This window comes from Prinia subflava, chromosome 5 (assembly GCF_021018805.1).
Source record: "Prinia subflava isolate CZ2003 ecotype Zambia chromosome 5, Cam_Psub_1.2, whole genome shotgun sequence".
Lineage (NCBI taxonomy): Eukaryota > Metazoa > Chordata > Aves > Passeriformes > Cisticolidae > Prinia > Prinia subflava.
In genome coordinates this window covers 24,916,516-24,935,509 of record NC_086251.1, presented here as the reverse complement: position 1 = coordinate 24,935,509, position 18,994 = coordinate 24,916,516, and the positions used below count along the sequence as shown (strand labels likewise).

Genomic DNA, 18,994 nt, shown 5'->3' with positions numbered 1-18,994 from the left:
CAGTGAAGTTACCATGCAGCTGGCAGTGGTGGCCTGGGTGCCACATGCACATGGACTTGGACAAAGCACCACACCTCACAGCCTCTTTGCAACAACACCTCAAGCTGCCCCCCTTAATCTTGGCAAAAAGGATGGGCTGTAGGAAATGTCAGTGGGTGACACTGGGAAGCAGGGAAGGAGCCACCCAGTCGATCACTCATTCATTCCTCACACCATGGCCATTAGTTTCCTGGTCCAAGGTCTTTATTTGTCTTGGGGTGTGTTGAGCTGCAGTTGTAACCATTTAAAAATACCCAGAAACCCACCAGATATTTTGGGTACCCCTAAAGGCAGTGGTGGAGGGGTTCCCATTTGGGTTGGGGCAGCCTTTCTGCAGGTTGCACCCTGGCACGAGGACATACGGACACAGCGTTTGCCAGTGCTAGAGCGGCCCCATCACATCCCGTCCCTTGCCTGCATCTGGCTGTGTCCACCAAGGCTTGCACCCGGCTTTGGGAGAAGCTGGGAGCAGCCCCGGGGCGCTCTGGGTTGCACACACGGGTGGGCTGGGAGGAGGCTGGAGGCGCTGGCTGGAGCCCGCATGCTGAGGGCTCTGCCGCAGCACCCATGGCAGCGTTACATCCATTTACAAAGCTCAGCAACCGCCTCCTTCGGCCTCCCTGGAGGCACTCGGGGCAGGAGCAGGGCCGGAGGCCATCGTCATCCTCTCCTGCCTCCGGAGCCATGCATCACACCCACTGTGGGGAGAGCAGGGACCTGCTCATGGCCACATGAGACACAGGGCACCTTGGCCACACTGCAGACCCTGCTTCCACCCTCTTCTGAGACCCCCAGGTCTCCCCTGTCCCTCCCAAGGATAGTTATTTTCACAGTCACTGCTGCCCACTTCTCAGCGGCCCCATTCCCCCAGGGCTGTGGAGCAAGAACTGCACCACACTGCTGCTTTTTTTTGCAGTTTTAGTTTCCATCGTTGTCAGAGGCGACTGGCTTTCACACTCCTCACCCAGGAATGAAATGCTCGGTTTATCTGTCTGTCTTTCCAGCAAGTTGCTGTTAGAGGGCAGAAAGGGAGTCAAGGGGAGATCAGAGCCAGAGTCCAGGGAAAAATTCTGCCACAAGTTCCAGGGTGAGGATGTCCAATGGCACTCTCTAGGGAAAGAAAGCAGCTTGGTGCATCTGTTAGGGTCCAATCTTGACTGCTGTCACAGGGGGCCTGGCTGGGCCTGCAGGATTCCCCATTAGCATGCCTGAGCCAGCCTGGTCCAAGATGTCTAGCAAATGTTTGACCCTGGTTTCTTTTCATTTCTTGGGTAATAAACACTTTAGAAGCCAAAGGAAAGCATCCAGCATTAGCCCATCTGCATGCAGACAAGCTCTGATGCCTTGGAGATGGTCAGCTTAGGGAAAAGGTACATCCAGTCTTAGGATAAACACTGATGCCATTTGGTCAATCAAGAACATGGAGCTGGGAAGGGCTCCTGGTGACCACATCTCCTCTTGCCTCTGGCTTTCCCAGTGGCTCCCTGAGCTAGTCCCCAGGTCCAGGGTGCCTGGAAGGACCTGCAGCTCAGAGATGCCTAGGATTTCTGTCAGCGTTGGATGAAGGGCATCATCTGCAATCACTGCAGTCTGCTCTGTTATGAGTGGGGAGCAGAAGTACCCCCGCTGGCAAAGGAGGCAAAGGGAAGGGTTTCCATAATCTTACTGAAGTGGTCCCTGAGTACCAGTTTATCTGGCTGTGCCAATGTTCCTGTACTGGCACATGAGAAGGTGCTTGAAGGTTTTTTTGAAAGTGGCATTGCAGAGGGCGTAGCAGGCTGGGTTGATGGTGCTGTTGACATAGCAGAGCCAGTAGCCAATGGACCACACCGTTTCGGGCACGCAGGTCTCACAGAAGGTGTTAATGAGGACCATCACGTTGTAGGGCGTCCATGTGAGTATGAAGGCCAGCAGGATGGCAAATATGGTTCGGGTGACTTTCTTCTCTCGGGCAGCCATCTGGCGCTTCTTCCGTACTTGGCTCCTGGCGATGCTGGCAAACTTCCTGGCAACATTGACTGGGCGGCTGTTGGCCAGGGAGTTGTGGTTAGAGGCACCTGACTTAGCCGGGACGATCTCAATGGCAGTGACACATTCAGTCCCCGTCTGCTTGGTGACAATCTTAATCTTGGACCACTTGGAAGTTGGGTTCACCCGTGGGTTGGCCGGACTCTGTCCTTGCCCTGCTGGCAAGATTTCTGCTGTGGGCTTGTCTTTTGTAGTCTGGGTCATGCTGACGGTGCTGGACTCATTGGATGTCTCCTTCTCCTCCTGATGGCCAGTGGCCTCTGTCTGTGCAGATGGCTGGTCATCCACTTTCCCATTCCTCACCTCTTCCTTCACCTCCACGGCCCTCTTGGGAGAGTTATTGTTGTTCTGTTTGACCGTGGGGCCCTTGAGGAATCTGAGTGACTTGGTTTTCCTCTCTTTCCTGCTCTCAGGCTTGTGCCTCCTTACCCTGCTTCTGCTGGCCAGGGAAATGTGGATATACAGCACCGTCATGATGACCACGGGCAGGTAGAAAGCAGCAATGGCTGTGCCAAATGTCACCGCTGGGTTGGAGAGGAACTGGATGTAGCATTCCCTCTCGGGGACTGTCCTCTTGCCCACAATGAACTGCCAGAACAAGATGGCAGGGGCCCAGAGAATGAAGGACAATATCCATGCGGCCGCGATCATTAGCCCTGCCATCTTGGTGGTCCTCCTGGCCGGGTACGTCAGGGGCTTGGTGACACAGAAGTACCGGTCAAAGCTGATGATGAGCAGGTTCATGACAGAGGCATTGCTCACCACATAGTCCAGAGCCAGCCACAGGTCGCACACCACGGCCCCCAGGGGCCAGTAGCCTTTGATGATGTAGACCGTGTAGAGGTTCATGGAGAAGACCCCAATGATGAGGTCTGCGCAGGCCAGGCTGAAGAGGAAATAGTTGTTGACAGTCTGGAGCTGGCGGTTCACCTTGATGGAGAGCATCACCAGGATGTTCCCCACCACAGTGACAAGGCTGAGCGAGCCGGTGACGGTGGCAATGAAAACCAGCTCCACTGTCTTGTAGTTGCTGGGAGGCTGCACGGCCACCTCGGAGCGGTTGCCCAGGGTGAAGTTGTCGTAGGTCAGGTTGGCCATCTTTGCCTGCCAGGGCTGAGCAGAGAGGTTGTGCATGGGATCTGCAAGGAGAGCAAGGACAGAAAGGGAGAATATCAGACCTGCCAGCCTGTCCTGGCAGCATTTCCTCAGTTTCCCAGGCCAGCACTGCTGTTAGCTAGTGCTCAAACATCTCCTGGCATGCCTGGACTTCTTTCTGCCAGTCCAGAAGTCCATTGGAGGCATTTTTTGTTCCCTATTTAGCAGTAGGGGAGACACACAAGTTGCAGGGAGAGGAGCAGGAATGGGGCTTGGACAGTCCCATGTCCAGGGTGTGATGGTCCCTTATTTGCATATCCCAGTGGGAGCACAACCTCATGTACCCACCCCAGAGAGGCACACAGGGAGGCCAAAGGGCTGGGGGAAAGAGGACTGCAGAGCCCAGGGGGGATGCACATGCAGCACTCACTGCCAGAACAGCGCAGCATGGAGCCTGTGCCCTGCCCCAGGGTCAAGAGCAGGTTTATGGTATGCCCCAGACACATCCCACTGACCTCCCCAAAGCACTCTCCAAGAGGGGTCGAACCTGCAAAGCCCGTGCCGTGGTCTGCTTGGCTCACCTGTGTCTCTCACAGCAAACAGCTCCTTCTGGAAGATGAAATCTGGGAGAAGGAAAACAGCAAGTTACACCACAGCTTGTGTGAATCCCACAGCACCTTACCAGGGGCACCAGCCTGTCCAACAGAGGTGGCGCTGACCAAAGGGTGACACTGCTGAGATACAGATGCTGAAAAGCCAAGAAAGGCTGATAATTTGGTAATTTGGTGTGGCGCAGGGCACAGCACAGCAGGGTCAGGAGAGCAAGGGAGCTGCACAAGTGCCATCAGTCCGTGATGCTGGGAAGTGATGGCCCCTTCCCCCAGTCCCACATCACAGTGCAGCTGCAGCCACCCCAGCCACAGAGATATATGATGTGGAGTCAGACACCTCAGCATGATAAATAGAATTAATTATGAAAAGTGATGAGAATTACAGACAGAATTACTGCCTTCATCCAAACCAAGATGCCTGTGGTAAATCACCCAAGGTAAGAGTAGAATGGACCTTAAAAAAAATCAATAGATGAGAAGTGCTGTGTTGAAATGAAAGGGAATTTCCTGGAAAGCAAAGGAAAAGCAAAGGCACTGAGGGAGTTAGGCTGGACAGGAGAACTTCCCATTGAACCTGCCTCTCCCACATCCTCCAGGCCCCCAAAACATGCTGGGCCTTCACCAGCCTCACCTTGACTTCTGAGTGCATCCCAACCCTGCCAGACCATTGAGCCCCTCCAGCAGCTCCTCCAGGTGCCCAGGGCAGGAGCCCAGCAGGAGCCAGTGAGTGCCCTACAGCTGGAGTGCTCAGCACAGGGTGTCTCTGGCCTGGGGGCTGGCTCCGAATGCCTGGGACTCCTGAAGCTGATTCTGCTGAATGTATAGACATGCCATTAACATGTACCCCTTTCAAACAGGGCTGGCAGGCTTTGAGATCAGTTTGTCTGTTTTAGGCATTTGAAAAGAAATGCTCTTCTCTTTCATTTGTGGTGAGGGTAGGAGATGTCTGCCATCAGTAAATAGCCAAGTTTTTAATATAAGCACTTTCTAAAGAGATACAGGTGTAATTAAATGGAAATGTGGCTGCTGAGATGCTAAAGCCAGGGTCTGAAGTAGCCATTTAGGCAGCTTCTGCATTGGCAAGGCTACAGCTGTGATAGTGGTGGAGCTCCCCTTACAGGTGCAAGGGAAAGAAGTGGGTGAGGGACAAAGAAATACCTCTCTACCATTATCCTCTAAGCATGCCTGTGAAGAAAAAAGGCTTTTAGAAGAAAGCAGTGCCCTTTGGTAGATGCCACATGCCGTGCATAGATATGGGCGGGGCGAGGAAGCCTGGTAGCCCTGCTCGTCTTTGTACCCAGCTCCGAGCACAAGGGATGCATCCAGGGAGAGGGAAAGAGGTTTCTGCTGCCATCCTTCCTGGGCACCCAGCCAGGGATGTGAGAAGATGTGATAAGTGTATAAAATGTCTTAGAAATATATAATCATGGCAGTTTGGGGGTTGGTTTCAGTACAATTGAAATGAGTTAAAATTTCTTCACTTTGGTGAGATGGGGAGATTTAACTGTCATTCTTGTAACAGCTAATCAAAGTGATCAGACAAGCTAGCAATCATGCAGACATCTACCCTAGCTCTTCCAAGAAGAATTTGAAAGTCTTGAAAAGAAACCTTTCCATCCTCTCTGCTAAAATGTGGGTTTCAGTTTTCTCACTTTTGTTCATGAACTGGCATCCTCTTCTAAGCGTGTCTAATTAGTTATCAGTCTTGACAAAGGCTTGTGTTCTCAGTTACCCAAAGCAAGAAAAGTCCATCTCACCCCCGAACTGTTCTGTACGTGTCCCAAGGGAGCAAAGGCTGCGCAGCCCCTCACCAAAGCGAGCCTTTGGATGCCACCCAGAGGCCATGCTGCAAACTGTGAGGAGGCAGAGGCAGCTGCCGCGGGGTGCAGGGCTCAAACACGCAGCACTGGGAAAATAACCTTCCCCTAACAACAAAAATAAAGCAATCCACTGTGTGAGGGAAGGAGGAAGACTGAAAATGGTTAAAGGTGTGAGGATAACATACAAAATAGACCGCAACACGTGTGAGCTCAAAGCTGTGTACCCCGCTCACCCTTGCCTCAGATCTCCTGGCTGTTCTCTGCCATAGCCCAGCCCACCAGGCATCCCTTCTCTCCCCATCTTCTGCTCTCCATGCCCCTGTCTCACTCCTCTGCCCCCGACACCATCTCTGAGCTCATGGGGACCACCTGGCACAGCCTTTGCCTTCCTGAGCAGAGGAGGCAGCTCAGTCTGGAGCTGGGAGAAGGCCAAGGATTCTACAAAATTGGTAGGTCTGTGCAGCTGACCAAGCCATGCATTATGCCTGTATGGGCACTAGGAATAGATCTCTGCCTTTGAGATGGAGAGCATCCAAATTGTGTGGGAAGGGCCTGGGTGGGGACACAGCCCTCAGGCAGTCACATCTCTGTCTGCATCCCCATCATGTGTCCGTCATGTGTCCCAAGACGGAGAAAGCACACAGGAGAGCTCTGGAGCTGCAACAAACTCACCAGTGTGACACCATCTCCACTCTCATGCCAGCTGCATCACTGTTCTCAAAGCCATGACACCAAGACACCAAGGGACCTCTCCAGACTTAGTGTCTTTTCCCTAAATGCCTTCCCTATGGACCTCAGTGTCCAGTGCTTGCTCCCTGCACCTTCAGGAGTGCATTTCTTCTCTTGCTCCCCTCACAGCCTCCATCCTACACCACGCTCTCTGTCTCCATTCCCTTTTGCACTCTGCTTTCATGATGACACCACAGACAGGGAGGAGACATAGCCTTGACAAAGCTGAGAGGACACTTCAGAAGGGCTTCTGGGTCGAGACCCCTACCTGTGACACCAATCAGCTTTTCAGCCTGCACAACCATTCTTTGTCTGCAGCACTCAGTAGGTGCTTTCCCACACCTGCTTGCACCAGCCAGCTGCAGCAAACTCCCTTAGACTTTTGGCAGTGATTTACAGCTGGTTTTCTCCTCTCCATCAAAGCCATTGGGGGACTCCAACTCTTTACTGATAGCATCCTCTGCTCCAAGAGTTTCTGTGGCTGCTGCTGTGCTCACCAGTTGTGTTATGAAGGGAAATACCTTTCCCTTCCCACACAGCCACAGATCCAAGCAGAGAAAATTGTAATTTGGGTGGGGTCCAACTACTGCAGGCAATGGGCACAGCAAGGTCTCCCCTGCTGTCTGCAATCATGGGTGTGACCACTCCTGTGTGAGGATTCAACTCTAGAGCAGGAGCACAGCCAGTGCTCTGTCACAGGGTGACACCCGAGATCACAGCAGAAACCTCTTGGTATTTCCTTGCTGCACCTCATGTGCCTCTCAGCAGTCTTCCCAGCCTGTCAGCTCCTACAAACTGCCTCACAGCCTCTTTCCAGGTAGGAGAGGGGAAAGCCCTGTCATGGATTGCTGCTGACCATCCTGTACCCAAGAATTTGCAGCAGCTGGAGCCTGGTGCTCCTTCGGCTGCAGTTCCCGACTGAGCACCTGCTGAGCACTCAGCTCACCTGGGATGGAGGGTTTAGTTCCCTCCTGGCCCTGCTGCTCCTTGTGTGGAAGGAGATGGCCACCCTCTGCACTGGCACAGCAAAGGCAATGGGAGGGGTTGGTATGTACACACACTCATGTGATGGTGGCACCTCAAGCTGTGGGATGAGCTCCTGGAGCAAGCAGCCCTACTGCCTCCGTGTTCCCTGCCTCTTCCCTCTGTACTGCACAGCCTCCCTGTGCTCCACAGCCCCTGTCCCACAGGTCACCACCAGCCAGCTCCTTTCCTCTTTCGACACTGCCCCCGTCCCACCTCATCCTCAGGGCTGGGGATCCTCAGGGAGCAGTGCAGGTGGGGGGCAAAGCCACGTCTGGCCCACGTGTGGTTGGAGCAAAGCCTCTGGGAAGGAGCAGAGCTCTGCAAGGAACCCCATTGGAAAGCAGCCCCATGCTCACACACCAGTTTGGGGAGGAAGGTGCATACAGGAGGGGAAGGAGAGGAATCAGAGAAAGCCATGCTTTAGAGGACACCTATGAGCATGAGCTTCTCCCAGAGGAAATGGGCCTTAGCCCTGCATGGGTTTGGAGCAACAGCAAAACTGAGAGTGACCTCGACCCCAGGGACAGGATGGAGGGGCTGTGGCTGTCAGCTCCTGGCTGGGTGGATCCTGTGGGCTCTGGGTGCTGCCTGTATCCAGGAGGGAGGGAAGGTGGCCCCTCCACCACAAGCACATTCCAGGAGAAGGCACACATCACCCCCTGCTCTGAGTGCCAAAGGCTGGGCCTGGGCACATCACCTTTGGTGCCACATTTGGAAAGAGCCAGGCCAGCCCCACTGCCAGCCCCTGCTTGTCTTGGCCATCCAAAAAGTGCAGAGAGGGTAAAAGTCTTAATGGGATTAATCCTGTCAGGTCAAACTGCTGTGTGATATGGGGCTGGGCAGTTTGTGCAGCCACCACCATAAGGAGGATAGAGAAAAAAGAGACAACACAAGATGATAGACGTTTATGGCTCACGCTCACAAAGGGAAGGTATACTTAGGGTAGAGTGGCAGTTTGTGGCGCTAATTGCGTTATCTAACAGCTGTTAATTAGTTCCTGAATCATGGCACCACTTTACAACTAGTGAAGGGTTGTTCTGATTGACAGATTCACACCACTCAGAGTGTGAAAACAGAATTCCTAGATACTGGGAACAGGCACCTTAGAAATACAACATATGGGAGAAGACCGAAGGCAGGCCCTGTGTCTGGCAGGGGAAGGGTGTTGGTCTGCTTCCCTGCCTCTGCATTGGAATGATGAAGGCAACAAAAACCCAGAAAAACAGAAAGGAGATGAGGGACCAGTAGGATCTGTTGTGTTAAAATGGCAGGGCTCCCCCTGCCCTCCAGCTGGTGGCTGTGCTTTCACCCCTCTGGTCAGTGGGATCCCTGAAGTCCTTATCCTGCTGCAGAGGAGATCTGAGCCATTGTGGAACAGGAATTGTTTCTTGTCAGTAACATATGGAGTGGTTCTGGGCATTTGATTTTTCCATTGAATAATTTATTCTTTCTTCCTCCACTGTTCAACTGGTCCTCATGAGGCAAAACAATTTCCTCCATGCCCACAAGTTAAGAAGCTCAGATAGCTTTTCCTGGAGCCACTGGAGAAGCAGTAAGCCCAGTGGCACAGGAGCAGCCAGCTTTCAGGGGGAGGCGAGGGGGCCAGAGAACCCTTCCGTGCCTGACGCGTTTGCACATCAGGCTTGGAAAATTGGCTGTGTCCGGGGCCAGAAGGGAGTGTTGCAGCTGGGTAACCCCAGCATCCCCCAAGCATGCCAGGAGCCTCCCTGCCTTCACTGCTGCTTGTAACTGTGTGGTTAGTGCTGCTTTCAGAGTAAACCCGAGGCACCGCATGCAGGGTGGCTTGCACCGGGCTTGGGAAGCCCTCGCAGGTCGGAGCCGCGGCTGTTGAGCTGCTCCTGCAGGCAGGGCCCAGCCCAGTGGGCTCACCAGCATCCCACAGCAGGCACAGCTGCACCCCTGCCCAAACCCCCCAGCACCTCCCTGTATCCCCGATGTGCTCTCGGCAGGCTGGAAGGGGCCGCATGCCATTTGCCCACAGCATTACCAGACGAGAGGCAAGACAGTGAGAGATGTTTTTAAAAAAGTAATTGAAAGGTCACTCCTATAAATAGCCTACCAGCACACTGATCACTCTGACAATTAATTAACCACCTGTCACCCAATTATTAGGCCAAATAAATAACCTATGAGTGGAACACTACTAGCAAGTGTGCACGGCAAATGCCATGCAAGCCAAAGCCCAGCCTTACCCTGCTGTGCCCAGCCCGCAGCTCCTGGGCACCGGCGGCTCCCCAGCAGCTCCCACGCCTGCGCTGGCTCCGACGGTAACATCCCAGGGGAGAGGGCTCACCAGGGCATGGCACAGCAGCACCAGGGGCACAGCGCCCTCCCTCCGGTGCCCTCTGCCTCGGCCGCCCTGGGCTGCAGCTCCCTGCTGGTGGCAGAGCTCAGCCCGTGTCGCTGAGCCAGGAAGGTGCTGGGCTTCCAGCTGAGCCTGGGCTGCAGCCACACTTCTCCCCTCCTCTGCACTGCATTAATGCTCTCTGCCTCAGAGAGATGCTCATGTTCCTTTATACGTCTGGGCTGAAGCTTTAACAGAACCCAGCTGTTCCCAGGCAGCGCAGCAGAAATAACCCCGCTGCAGCTGCAGGGCCCACGGCTGGGAAGGGCTCTGGGAGCAGCCAGCGGAGAGGAAGGAGGGGAGAGGGAGACAATTACAGCAACAAGTGGCTGCCTGGATTCGCTGGGCTCTTCCCAGGCAGAGGTTAGTGGCCGGGACCAGATGTCTGTGGAGAGAGGATGGGGTAGGAGGGACTGAGGGCTAGAGGGGTGAGTGTTGCAACACCTCAGAGCTGTTTGCTTAGAAAAGCATCTCCCCCTGCCCCGGGGATAGGCCTTGCCTGGGGATGGCAAGGGGGAAGGCCTTGGCTCTTTTTGGGAAGCCAGCTGTAGGGAAGTCCTCACCTTGCCACAGCCCCACACAGCCCCCGGTGCAAATGCCAGGTCCCTAGCACCCACCTGGGGGATCTGCCCCTGCAGGCCCGTCCCAGCTGCCAGGGCTGGTGCTGAATAAGGCAGGGGCTGGCCCCCATGCAAAGACCTGCAGCACCCTGCACTTGCCCTCTTTGCCCCCCAGGGTCCCCATGAACAGTAGGGTGGGGATGCAGCTCGGGCAGTCAGAGGTGCAGAGCTGCTCTGGCAGAGCATGGGCGTCAGGAGGGCAGGGGGAACATGTTTCTCTGTAACTCATCCCAGAGCTGAGGCATCACAGGGAGCAAACAGTAAGGTGCTCATCTGAAATTTTAGAGAGCTGACAATGAAAACAAGAGCCCCTTGCCCCACAGAGCAGCGTGAAGCTCTGCAGGGCTTTGAGAGGACAAATGAGCCAGCTAAGCAATGGGTGAGAGAAAAGAGATGCTCTGAGCTCAGGGCAGAAAATCAGGCAGAAGCAAGAACCCTGCTGGATGGATGTGTATGTGAGAATCCTAGTCCTGGGGGCACATAGCAGATGGGAATCTTTGGGGTGCTAATGAAAAAGGAAACTGAAAGTATTAGACCCCATTTGGCCATAAGACCTGCCAGAGTACTTGGAGTTGGAGGCGACACCTGAGCAAAGAGAGAGTGAAGAAGAGGAGCTGTGGCAGAAGGTGGGTAGGAGAGCCCAGGGCCTGGACAGGCAGAATGGAAAATGTGGTGGTCAGGATGCCAGGGGAGGAGAGCAAGTAGGAAATCCCCATCCATGGTGACAACAGAGAAGGGGAGGGATGGAGAGGAAGGAGGTGGGAATAGTCTCGGTCTGCCAGGGAAGCATTACTTATCTCCTCTACAGAAAAGTCGTAAGAAAATCTCCTGAGAAGGAGAGACCTCACACAGAGACATTGCCTGCAAACCTCTCCCTGCTGCCTTCTCAGGAGGCTTCCACCAGCTCCTTGCTGGGCAGAGGGGGAGCCATGCTGGTGCTGGAAATCTTTGTGGGCTGCAGCTCTGTGGCTCAGGCAGCCCAGCTCTGCCTGGAGTCACCTCACTCTCTGCAGGATGCTGATCCCTGTCCTGTCGTGCTGGTGCTGAATAAGGCGGGCTGGCCCCCATGCAGAGACCTGCAGCACTCTACACTCATCGTTTTTGCCCCCCAGGGTCCCCATGAGCCATAGGATGGGGATACAGCTCAGACAGTCAGGGATGCAGTGCTGTTCACCCCACAATAAAGCTTCAGGCAGCACCCCGCAGCACAGGGCAGGCGTTTTACCCACCTCATTGCCTGGAACTGCACATAGTAGCACAGCGTTTTATGAGCTGACCATCACTTATGGGCTTTGGTGTGTTTTCTGAGCTCTGCAAGAAATGTAGAGACCACCCTGCCAGACACTGCTCTGAAGTGCTGCAGAAAGGCAGGCTCAAGGCCAGGCAATTCATGCCTGTTTTCAGGCAAAGGCAGATGCCTGAAGGGTTTCACTGCTCTCCACTCCTCTCTGTACATATGCATGTACTTTTTTGGCTTTATCTGGGACTGCACATGATGTAACTGTCAGCAGAGCAGGGATCCAAACTACCCCAGAGGCACTGGAGATGGCAAGATGCCGTGTATTTTCCTTCTCGTCTCAGTCATGCAAAGATCCCTCAAGGATCTCCATCCCTCCTCAGCAGAGCCAGCCTGCCATGCTGCCCGGGACTTGGGAGCTAACATCAGCCCTGGGAGGGTCTGCAAGTGAGGGCTCAGTGAAGCCCGGCGCCATGGAGGCCTCTGGAGGGCTGCTCTGTGACCTGGGGCGGATGCAGGGGCCCGGGACATCGTGTTTGCAGACTCAAGTTTTCAGACCTCAGTGTTGCACAACTGCAGCTGAGTTTCCCACAGACAAATCAGTTTAATTCTGCTTAAAGAGGCTGAAGGCATTAACCCCTTAACTGGCCAATGCAAACCAAGTTGACCAGGAGCCTTAACCCTGCTGATGATATTTCACCTCCAGACCTTTCCAGCTGAGGCTCCTGGTGTCAGCGCCCACTGCCTCCTCTGCCAAGCTGCAAGGTGTTACACAATATGCTAGATCCAAAAGCAGTTGTGGTACCAGAGGGGCTGCTTCTCTGCCTGGCTTTCTTGGCTGGAGGAGCACAGCCGCCCTCGATGTCTCAGTAACAGGCTGATAGCTAGCTCAGGCTGAGTCTGCTGTGCTCGAGGAGCTCCATAGTTTGCACTGAGTTCTGCCTTTAAAGGACAGAATTCCTAGCAGCTGCCCCTCCTTCACCAACTGGGATGTAACTCCTCTTCAAGGCTCCTGAAGACAAGTAAACAGCGCTGTGCTTCCCCATGTCCCTCTCCAGCTCTCTCTGAGTCACTGGAACAGGTGGGAGAGGTTCCTCTGCAGCCACACACCTCAACCTGCCCAACACTGGGGCAGGAGGTGGGAAGGGCACAGGGCCCTTGGGCATCTCTGCCACTGCCCCATGCACCGAGCGGGAATGGGGCACACATCGCATGGGACATAAAGGCGTGATGGGAACAGGGTCACAGCAAGGCAGAAGAGCCACTGTCGCTGACACAGCTCTGATTTGCAGGACCTCCAGCAACAATTTTGGGGATGGTCAGAGAACAAAGCACTGTGCCTACAGCCACTGCGTTTGCAGGCTTGGACAGGCCGGTGGTGTTTATTTTCTCAGCAAAGTTACATCACACAAGGTATAAACTGAGCCTTTGTTGGAGTCCCTCCTCCATGCGGTGCAGCCTCAGAGCTCAAGGCGTCTCTGGAGGGTCCCGAGAGCAGCCCCGGGGCGAAGGTGTGAGCAGCTGTGCCCGGCACGCAAGGGGCGGGGCTGGGGAGCATCTCCAGCACAGCCTCATCTGCCCACAGCGCCAGGGACGCAGGGTCTGAACATGGGTCAGATGATGTTGTCCTGGCACAGAGTCAAGTCTCAAGAGGACCAGTGCATCGATCCGCGGGGAAGGTGGGATGGCTGCCAACAGGCACAGAGTGAGGACACCCAGGTGTCTCTAGCTGGGGGAACAGGGACTGGTGGTGTGTCTCCTGCTAAAACTCTGTCTCTAACCCTGGGAGGGTCTGCAAGTGAGGATCCATACATGAAACACCTTGCCCTGTGCTCAGGCACCAGCAAAATACTGGAATCATGGGCCAGCCTGACCAGGGAACACTTGCCCCAGATTAATTTGTCCAGGAAGTGCCTATCTCCTTGAAGCTTCAGTAAATGAATTTGTCTGAATACAGGGCAAGGGTCCACCTCGGTATGTTCAAGGGTCGGGATGCAGGGAGACTGTGCCATGGCTGGAGGGTTATAGGGCTGTCATGGTGGGTTGTGCTCCCGGGGATGGTCGAGGCTGGCACACTCCTCCACTTGGCTAAGAGCTGGACAGCAGCCACATATTCAGGCCCTCACCTCCTGGTCTGCCAGGGCCCTGGCCAGGAGAGCACATGAGGCTTCCTAAAAACTGGTGTCTGTTTTCTGAGTGGTGGCACAAATCCCTCAGAAGAAGGATGTATTTGGCACAGTTCCGATCACCAGCCTGAAGAGGCTTCAACCCTGCCTGGGTGTGGAGCTGTGCCACACCACCGGTACCTGGCACACTCATGGTGGGTGCCGGGGCTTGGGCAGCCTAGAGAGCAGTCCGCAGCAGAGGCTAGGATGGGAATGAACAGAGGAGAGGAAGTAGATGGGAATGGTCTGGTCCAAACCTTCCATTTCCTTGCTGTGTCAGGTCTTGCACTCTTGCATCCGCTCAAAACATGTCTTTTAAACACGCAGATTTAGAGCCAGCCCAGAATGGATGCTGAAATGCAAAGCAAACCTCCTCTCTTGGCTTACTGGAGTGCAGTAAGGACACAGACTGAGGAGCAACTGGATCAAGGACAGTGCCCAGTTCTTCAGGAGATGCCCATAAAAGCCCTGACTTGGCATGCCAAGGAGAGGGGGTCGGCTTGCACACATGAAATACTTGCTGCGTGTCTGTCCATGTGGAAAGAGGAGCTGTGTTTGTGCAAAAAGAGCAGCAGCCCCTTGCAAACAGCCTCCATTTCCCTCTCCTCTCACGACTGGTCTCCCCACTGCCTTTGCAGAACTGCGTCTGCTACCTTGGCTGTGCGCTCACCAAACCTCTTCACCTCTGTGGATGCTGCTTTTCAGGGCTCAGCAGGGCAGGCAGAGAAGGAATCAACACAAAGGTGTGCTAAAGACTACTCTGTATCAGCTGCTTCTCCTGGTCTTACTATTTTTATTCCCAGTTTTTGTCTTTTTTCCATTTGTTGTTGCTGTTGTTTTGTCTTTTTTTTTTTTTTTTTTTTTTTTTTTTTTTTTTTTCCCTGGGGAGATATTTGTCATTTTAATTTTAAAGAACAAAACAACAAAATCCAAACCATGACAAAACCTGGTATCAATGGGATGCTTGTGGGAACAGTTAAAAGAGAAAAACCATATTCCTTCTGCAAACTCAGAGTAATTGGATCACAGCATTAATTAATCATTTCAGTTCATTTCTCTTCTATGAAAGAAAACAGATTGACCTGAGTCTGAGACGAGCGCGCCCCTCGTGTGAATAAACAAACCACTTTTCCCGGTAGCCCTCCTTCTCCCACCAGCTTTCCTCTGCCCACTCATCAGGTCCCTCCCAGGGCTGCTGGGAACTTGCTGCAGCTCTGAGCAAGGGCACGTTGGCCCGGCTGCTGCAGAGCCAGGGCTGCTGCCACCCTGCACACCTGCTCCCAGCCCACCTTCCACACCAGGGCTCCCACAGCGGCCACCACCCCAGCTGAAGGGGGAGCCGGGGCTGGGTGGCTGCCTGGGATCTCCGCTGGAGGTCCTGCTCTTTGCTGGGATGTCTCAGGGGTCTAGTCCAGGCTGAAGAGCAGCAGCGGGTGCTCAGGTCACACGGGTTAGGGTGTAAGAAGCAGGAGGTGGTGCCCAGCAGTAGAGACAGCGAAAGCATCTTGGTGTCACCTGTGATTTCAACATGAGCATTGTCTCTGGTGCTGTTTCACCAAGAGCCCGGCCTCTGGGATCCTGGCACCTGAACATTTTGATAGACAGTGCCTGCATCAACAAGCCACCCAACTGCACTGGTAGCAACCTCCCAGCCCCCCTGTTCACTCTGCAAGTTGTGAGAGAAGTCAAACCACCCTTGGAGGTCACTCAAGGCAGTTGTGATAGAGCAGGGAGCCTCCAAACGCCCAAGCAAAGCCCAGCTCCCAGCAGGGCACAGGGGAATACCAGCTGTTCCTCAGGTTGGGAAGTACAGCCTTGGGCTTTCCAAAGACCCGCTAGAAAAATCCCTCCACAGCACAATCAGAGGGGCTGAAAACAGGTCATACAGAAGCCAGTGCTGCTTTTATTTAACAAAAATGACAAGAACTGTTCCCTGATATGAGGCCAATGTCATTATTTTGGAAAGAAAAAGGTGTGGTTGCCCGACTCTTGTCCGTCATGGGCCAACAGAGAGCACGGGGCAGCTCTGTCATTACCAGCAGCAAGGGTGCAACAGGGCCAAAAAGGGCTAAAGGGAAGATGAGATCTACACTGAGGGAGAGAGCGGGCAAGATCTGTCTCCCTTGCAATGCCCAGCCCGGCAAAGGGCTCTGTGGAGAGGGGTCAAACTTCTGCCTAGTCATGTCCTGGGAGGTGGCCACAAGCGCCAGAGGGGTTTGCCCAGTATGGCGACAAAGTATCCAAAAGGCAAGGGATCCTGTCCCTGTTGCTCTTGTTGGAATAGTGAGGGAAGCAAAGAAAGAGCGCAGGTGGTTTCTTGTCCAGGAATGTCTCCTTCCCAGAGGAGGCACCAGGGGAGCAAATAAGCCCCGTCCTGGGTTTCCTCCTGGGGGGTGCCTGCCCCCGGAGCCGCAGGCTGCTCGTATTCCCTACTCAGGGCGCTGACAAGGCTGTTTCCTGGGTGACAAGAGGGACCCGAGGTTCCTCGGGCGACGGATCCCCGGAACGGTGTCGGTTCGGATGGGAGCAGGGAAAGGGGTGCCAGACATCACCCCGGTGCCCTGGCAGGGCTGCCCGGCTCCAGACATCCCGGGGCAGCGAAGCAGTGCGAGGGTCCCGACCCGCGGGGCACCCCGGCGTTCCCGGCGAGACGCAGGAATGCGGGAAAGTTGGCAGAGACACCTCCCCGTTCCTGGGCACCGCATGCCACATGCCCCGGGGGAGCGCAGCCCCCTCCCCATGCCCCCCAAAGCCATGCCGACACCCCCGGACCGCGGGGGATGCCCCGCGCCCCCCGCCCCGCGCACGGAGCCCCGAGCCGCGACTCACCGGGCAGCCCAGCCCAGGGCGCGCCGCCGCCCGGCGCCGAGCGGTTCTCAGCGGCCATGGTGCCGCGCCGCGCCCGCGGGGGCTCCGCCTGGCATGGCCCGGCCGCTCCCGGCTCCGGTCCCGGCTCCGGTCCCGGCGGCGCCGAGCGGCGGAGGGGCGGGGAGAGGGGAGGGCCCGGCGCTGCCGGCTCGGCCCGGTCCTCCTCCCCCCGCCCCCGCCCGCCCCCGCCCCCAGATGTGTCGCCCCCAGATGTGTCGCCCCCAGATGTGCGCCACGAAAACGCACCGGGGCGGGGGGGGAGAGGGGGCTCACGACGTCAGGAGCCGCTGCCAATCCCCACGCCGCCGTTCCCCCCGTCCCAGATGTGATCTCCCGTCCTCGCTGGCCAGATGTGGTGCGGGAGCGCCCTTGCAGCACCCCGGACAGCGCTCCCGGGACCGCCCGCGCCCCACGCCGGGCCCCGGCCGCTGCTGCCCACCCCGGCTCCCCCCGCGGGAGAAGCCCCGACCCGCGGCAGCCGGCAGCGCCGGGAGCACGGCGTCCCGAGGGGAGAGAGCGACGAGCAGGGAGGCGCAGAGAGGGGCCCGGAACAGCCTGGGCGAAGGGAGGCCTCGGCGCTTTCCCCTGTCCCCAAAAAACTCTGCCGGGCTGCCACCAACACTCGGAACTGCGGTGTTCATGCAGAACAAAAATACTCATCAGGCAGTTCCACAACCAGCTGACTGTCCCCCGGCTCTGGCTTTTGGTAATGAGAAAGTGTCAAACAAGAAGAAACAAAGGGAAAAAGGAAGAAAAAAGTCTTCTCTTTCCTGTACACCTTTCCCCTTCCCTCCGCTTTATACCTAGAGCAACTCCCTCACCCACCCTCTGCCTCTCACTTGTGCTGTCTCACAGACACACACGGGTATCATTTCCCCATCTGCTCGGCTCTCACACACACAGGCATAGACACACATAAACAAATAAATGCCCCACTTTAACCTTCCTTTGAAGCGATTACAGGCGCAGATGCATTCCTACCATCCACTCCTTCACCCCCTCACCCTCCTCTCATACCTCTCTGGCTCTGGGAGGTAGCACTTAACAAAAGCACAGTATTTTAGGCCAATGTCTCAGCAAAAGTTGTGTCCAGTTCACTGACTGGACCTCTCTTTTCCCTAGATCCTGCAAACTGGTATCTTCTCCCTGCAAGTAGAGATATATTTCTGAATTCTAGCAGAGAGAACACTGTTACCGTAATTCAGACAATTTCCTCTGATGACACATCTCCTGCTCCAGGTGCATCTCTGCACCCTGAAAAGGTTAGAGCCTTTTGGCACCTTCATCTGCTGCTGCCTTTGCACTCCAAGAGGCCCCTGCCACAGCAGGGAGGCAGATGCACCATTATTGTTTTGGTCACCATAGGCCACATTCTGGCATTTCTTTAGTGAGTTCAGCCAACTCGTGTTTGTTTTCCTTCCTGCCTTCTTCCAGAAGCAAGAAGACAAAGCTTTCCAAATGTTGGCTGGTGTGCAGCCACGCAATTGCGTTGAGTGCAGTGAGGCTTTGCTGTCTCTTTTCAGCTTAATATCTGCCCACACTCTTTTTGCAGTCACTGACCAAAACCCATCAAAGATTCCAGCCAGTTATTTGGAGTCTCTTGTCTTGTCCAAAAGCCTTACCTCAAATAAATACCACCCTCTCCTCCTCCTTTCCCCCTAAAAAATTTACTGTGAACAAACCTTTGTCACGCTCTGTGAGAACTCATCAGACTGAGGAAATATCTGCTTCAAAGACAATTTGATTGTAATGGACTTGGGTTATTTGATTGGACTCTTGTTTCAAACTACAAGTTCCCATAGGAAGACAAAAGACCGTAATGAACAGTGAGATGTCTTATGGAGATAAAAATGTGTAACCAAACTGAATACAAACTTTTCAACTTCTAACTCCTAGCTTAGCTATATGCACTCATTAGTCAGAAACAGAATTTCAGAAAGCCTGGACTCTCTGTACATATTCCAATTAAAGACAGCACTTGCTCCTTTTGGCTTGACATATTCACACACTCCCTTCTCGCCGACTGCCAGCGAGTTTCACCAGCCTCCCTTGCTGCCACCACAGTGACATCACCTTCCTTCCTGGCCATGTCAGCACTGGTCATGAGCAACAGTTAACCCACCCCAGGATCAGACCTCAGCTCCAACCCTTCCACTGGCCACATACCTTGTGACAGGCTGTGAGGTGGGACAGGAGGGACTTGTGGTTTACCCATGGAAGAAGCCAAGGGCTGGCTTGATTTTATAGTCAATAGCCCAAGCAAATTAAGGGCCTTCCTTACTCTCTTTTGAGATTAAGGCCTGTGACAGTCTGAGACTCCTGCTATCCTGCTGGACTGACCCAGCTTGGTCTGGGGGAGTAACCAGCCAGTAAACCCAGTATGCATTCCCT

General features: G+C 54.8%; 1 protein-coding gene across 1 annotated transcript; it reads right to left on the bottom strand.

The window, feature by feature from the left end:
- Nucleotides 1-238: 238 nt before the first annotated feature.
- On the bottom strand, nucleotides 239-16,698 carry CHRM4 (cholinergic receptor muscarinic 4). Its single transcript, XM_063397330.1, has 3 exons — nucleotides 16,565-16,698; nucleotides 3,744-3,785; nucleotides 239-3,206 (listed from the first exon to the last, which is right to left on the bottom strand). Exons 1-3 carry the CDS (start codon nucleotides 16,620-16,622, stop codon nucleotides 1,729-1,731), a joined length of 1,578 nt encoding a protein of 525 aa, XP_063253400.1. The 5' UTR covers nucleotides 16,623-16,698; the 3' UTR covers nucleotides 239-1,728.
- Between the last annotated feature and the right edge of the window lie 2,296 nt (nucleotides 16,699-18,994).

Bases quoted from the DNA above. Each gene is read 5' to 3' on its own strand.
- CHRM4 (XM_063397330.1), bottom strand. From the start codon at position 16,622: ATGGCCGCTGAGAACCGCTCGGCGCCGGGCGGCGGCGCGCCCTGGGCT. The intron at 3,786-16,564 runs GTGAGTCGCGGC...TCCTTCTCCCAG, and splicing joins GCCCTGGGCTGGGCTGCCCG to ATTTCATCTTCCAGAAGGAG. The intron at 3,207-3,743 runs GTGAGCCAAGCA...CTCTCCTTGCAG, and splicing joins GTTTGCTGTGAGAGACACAG to ATCCCATGCACAACCTCTCT.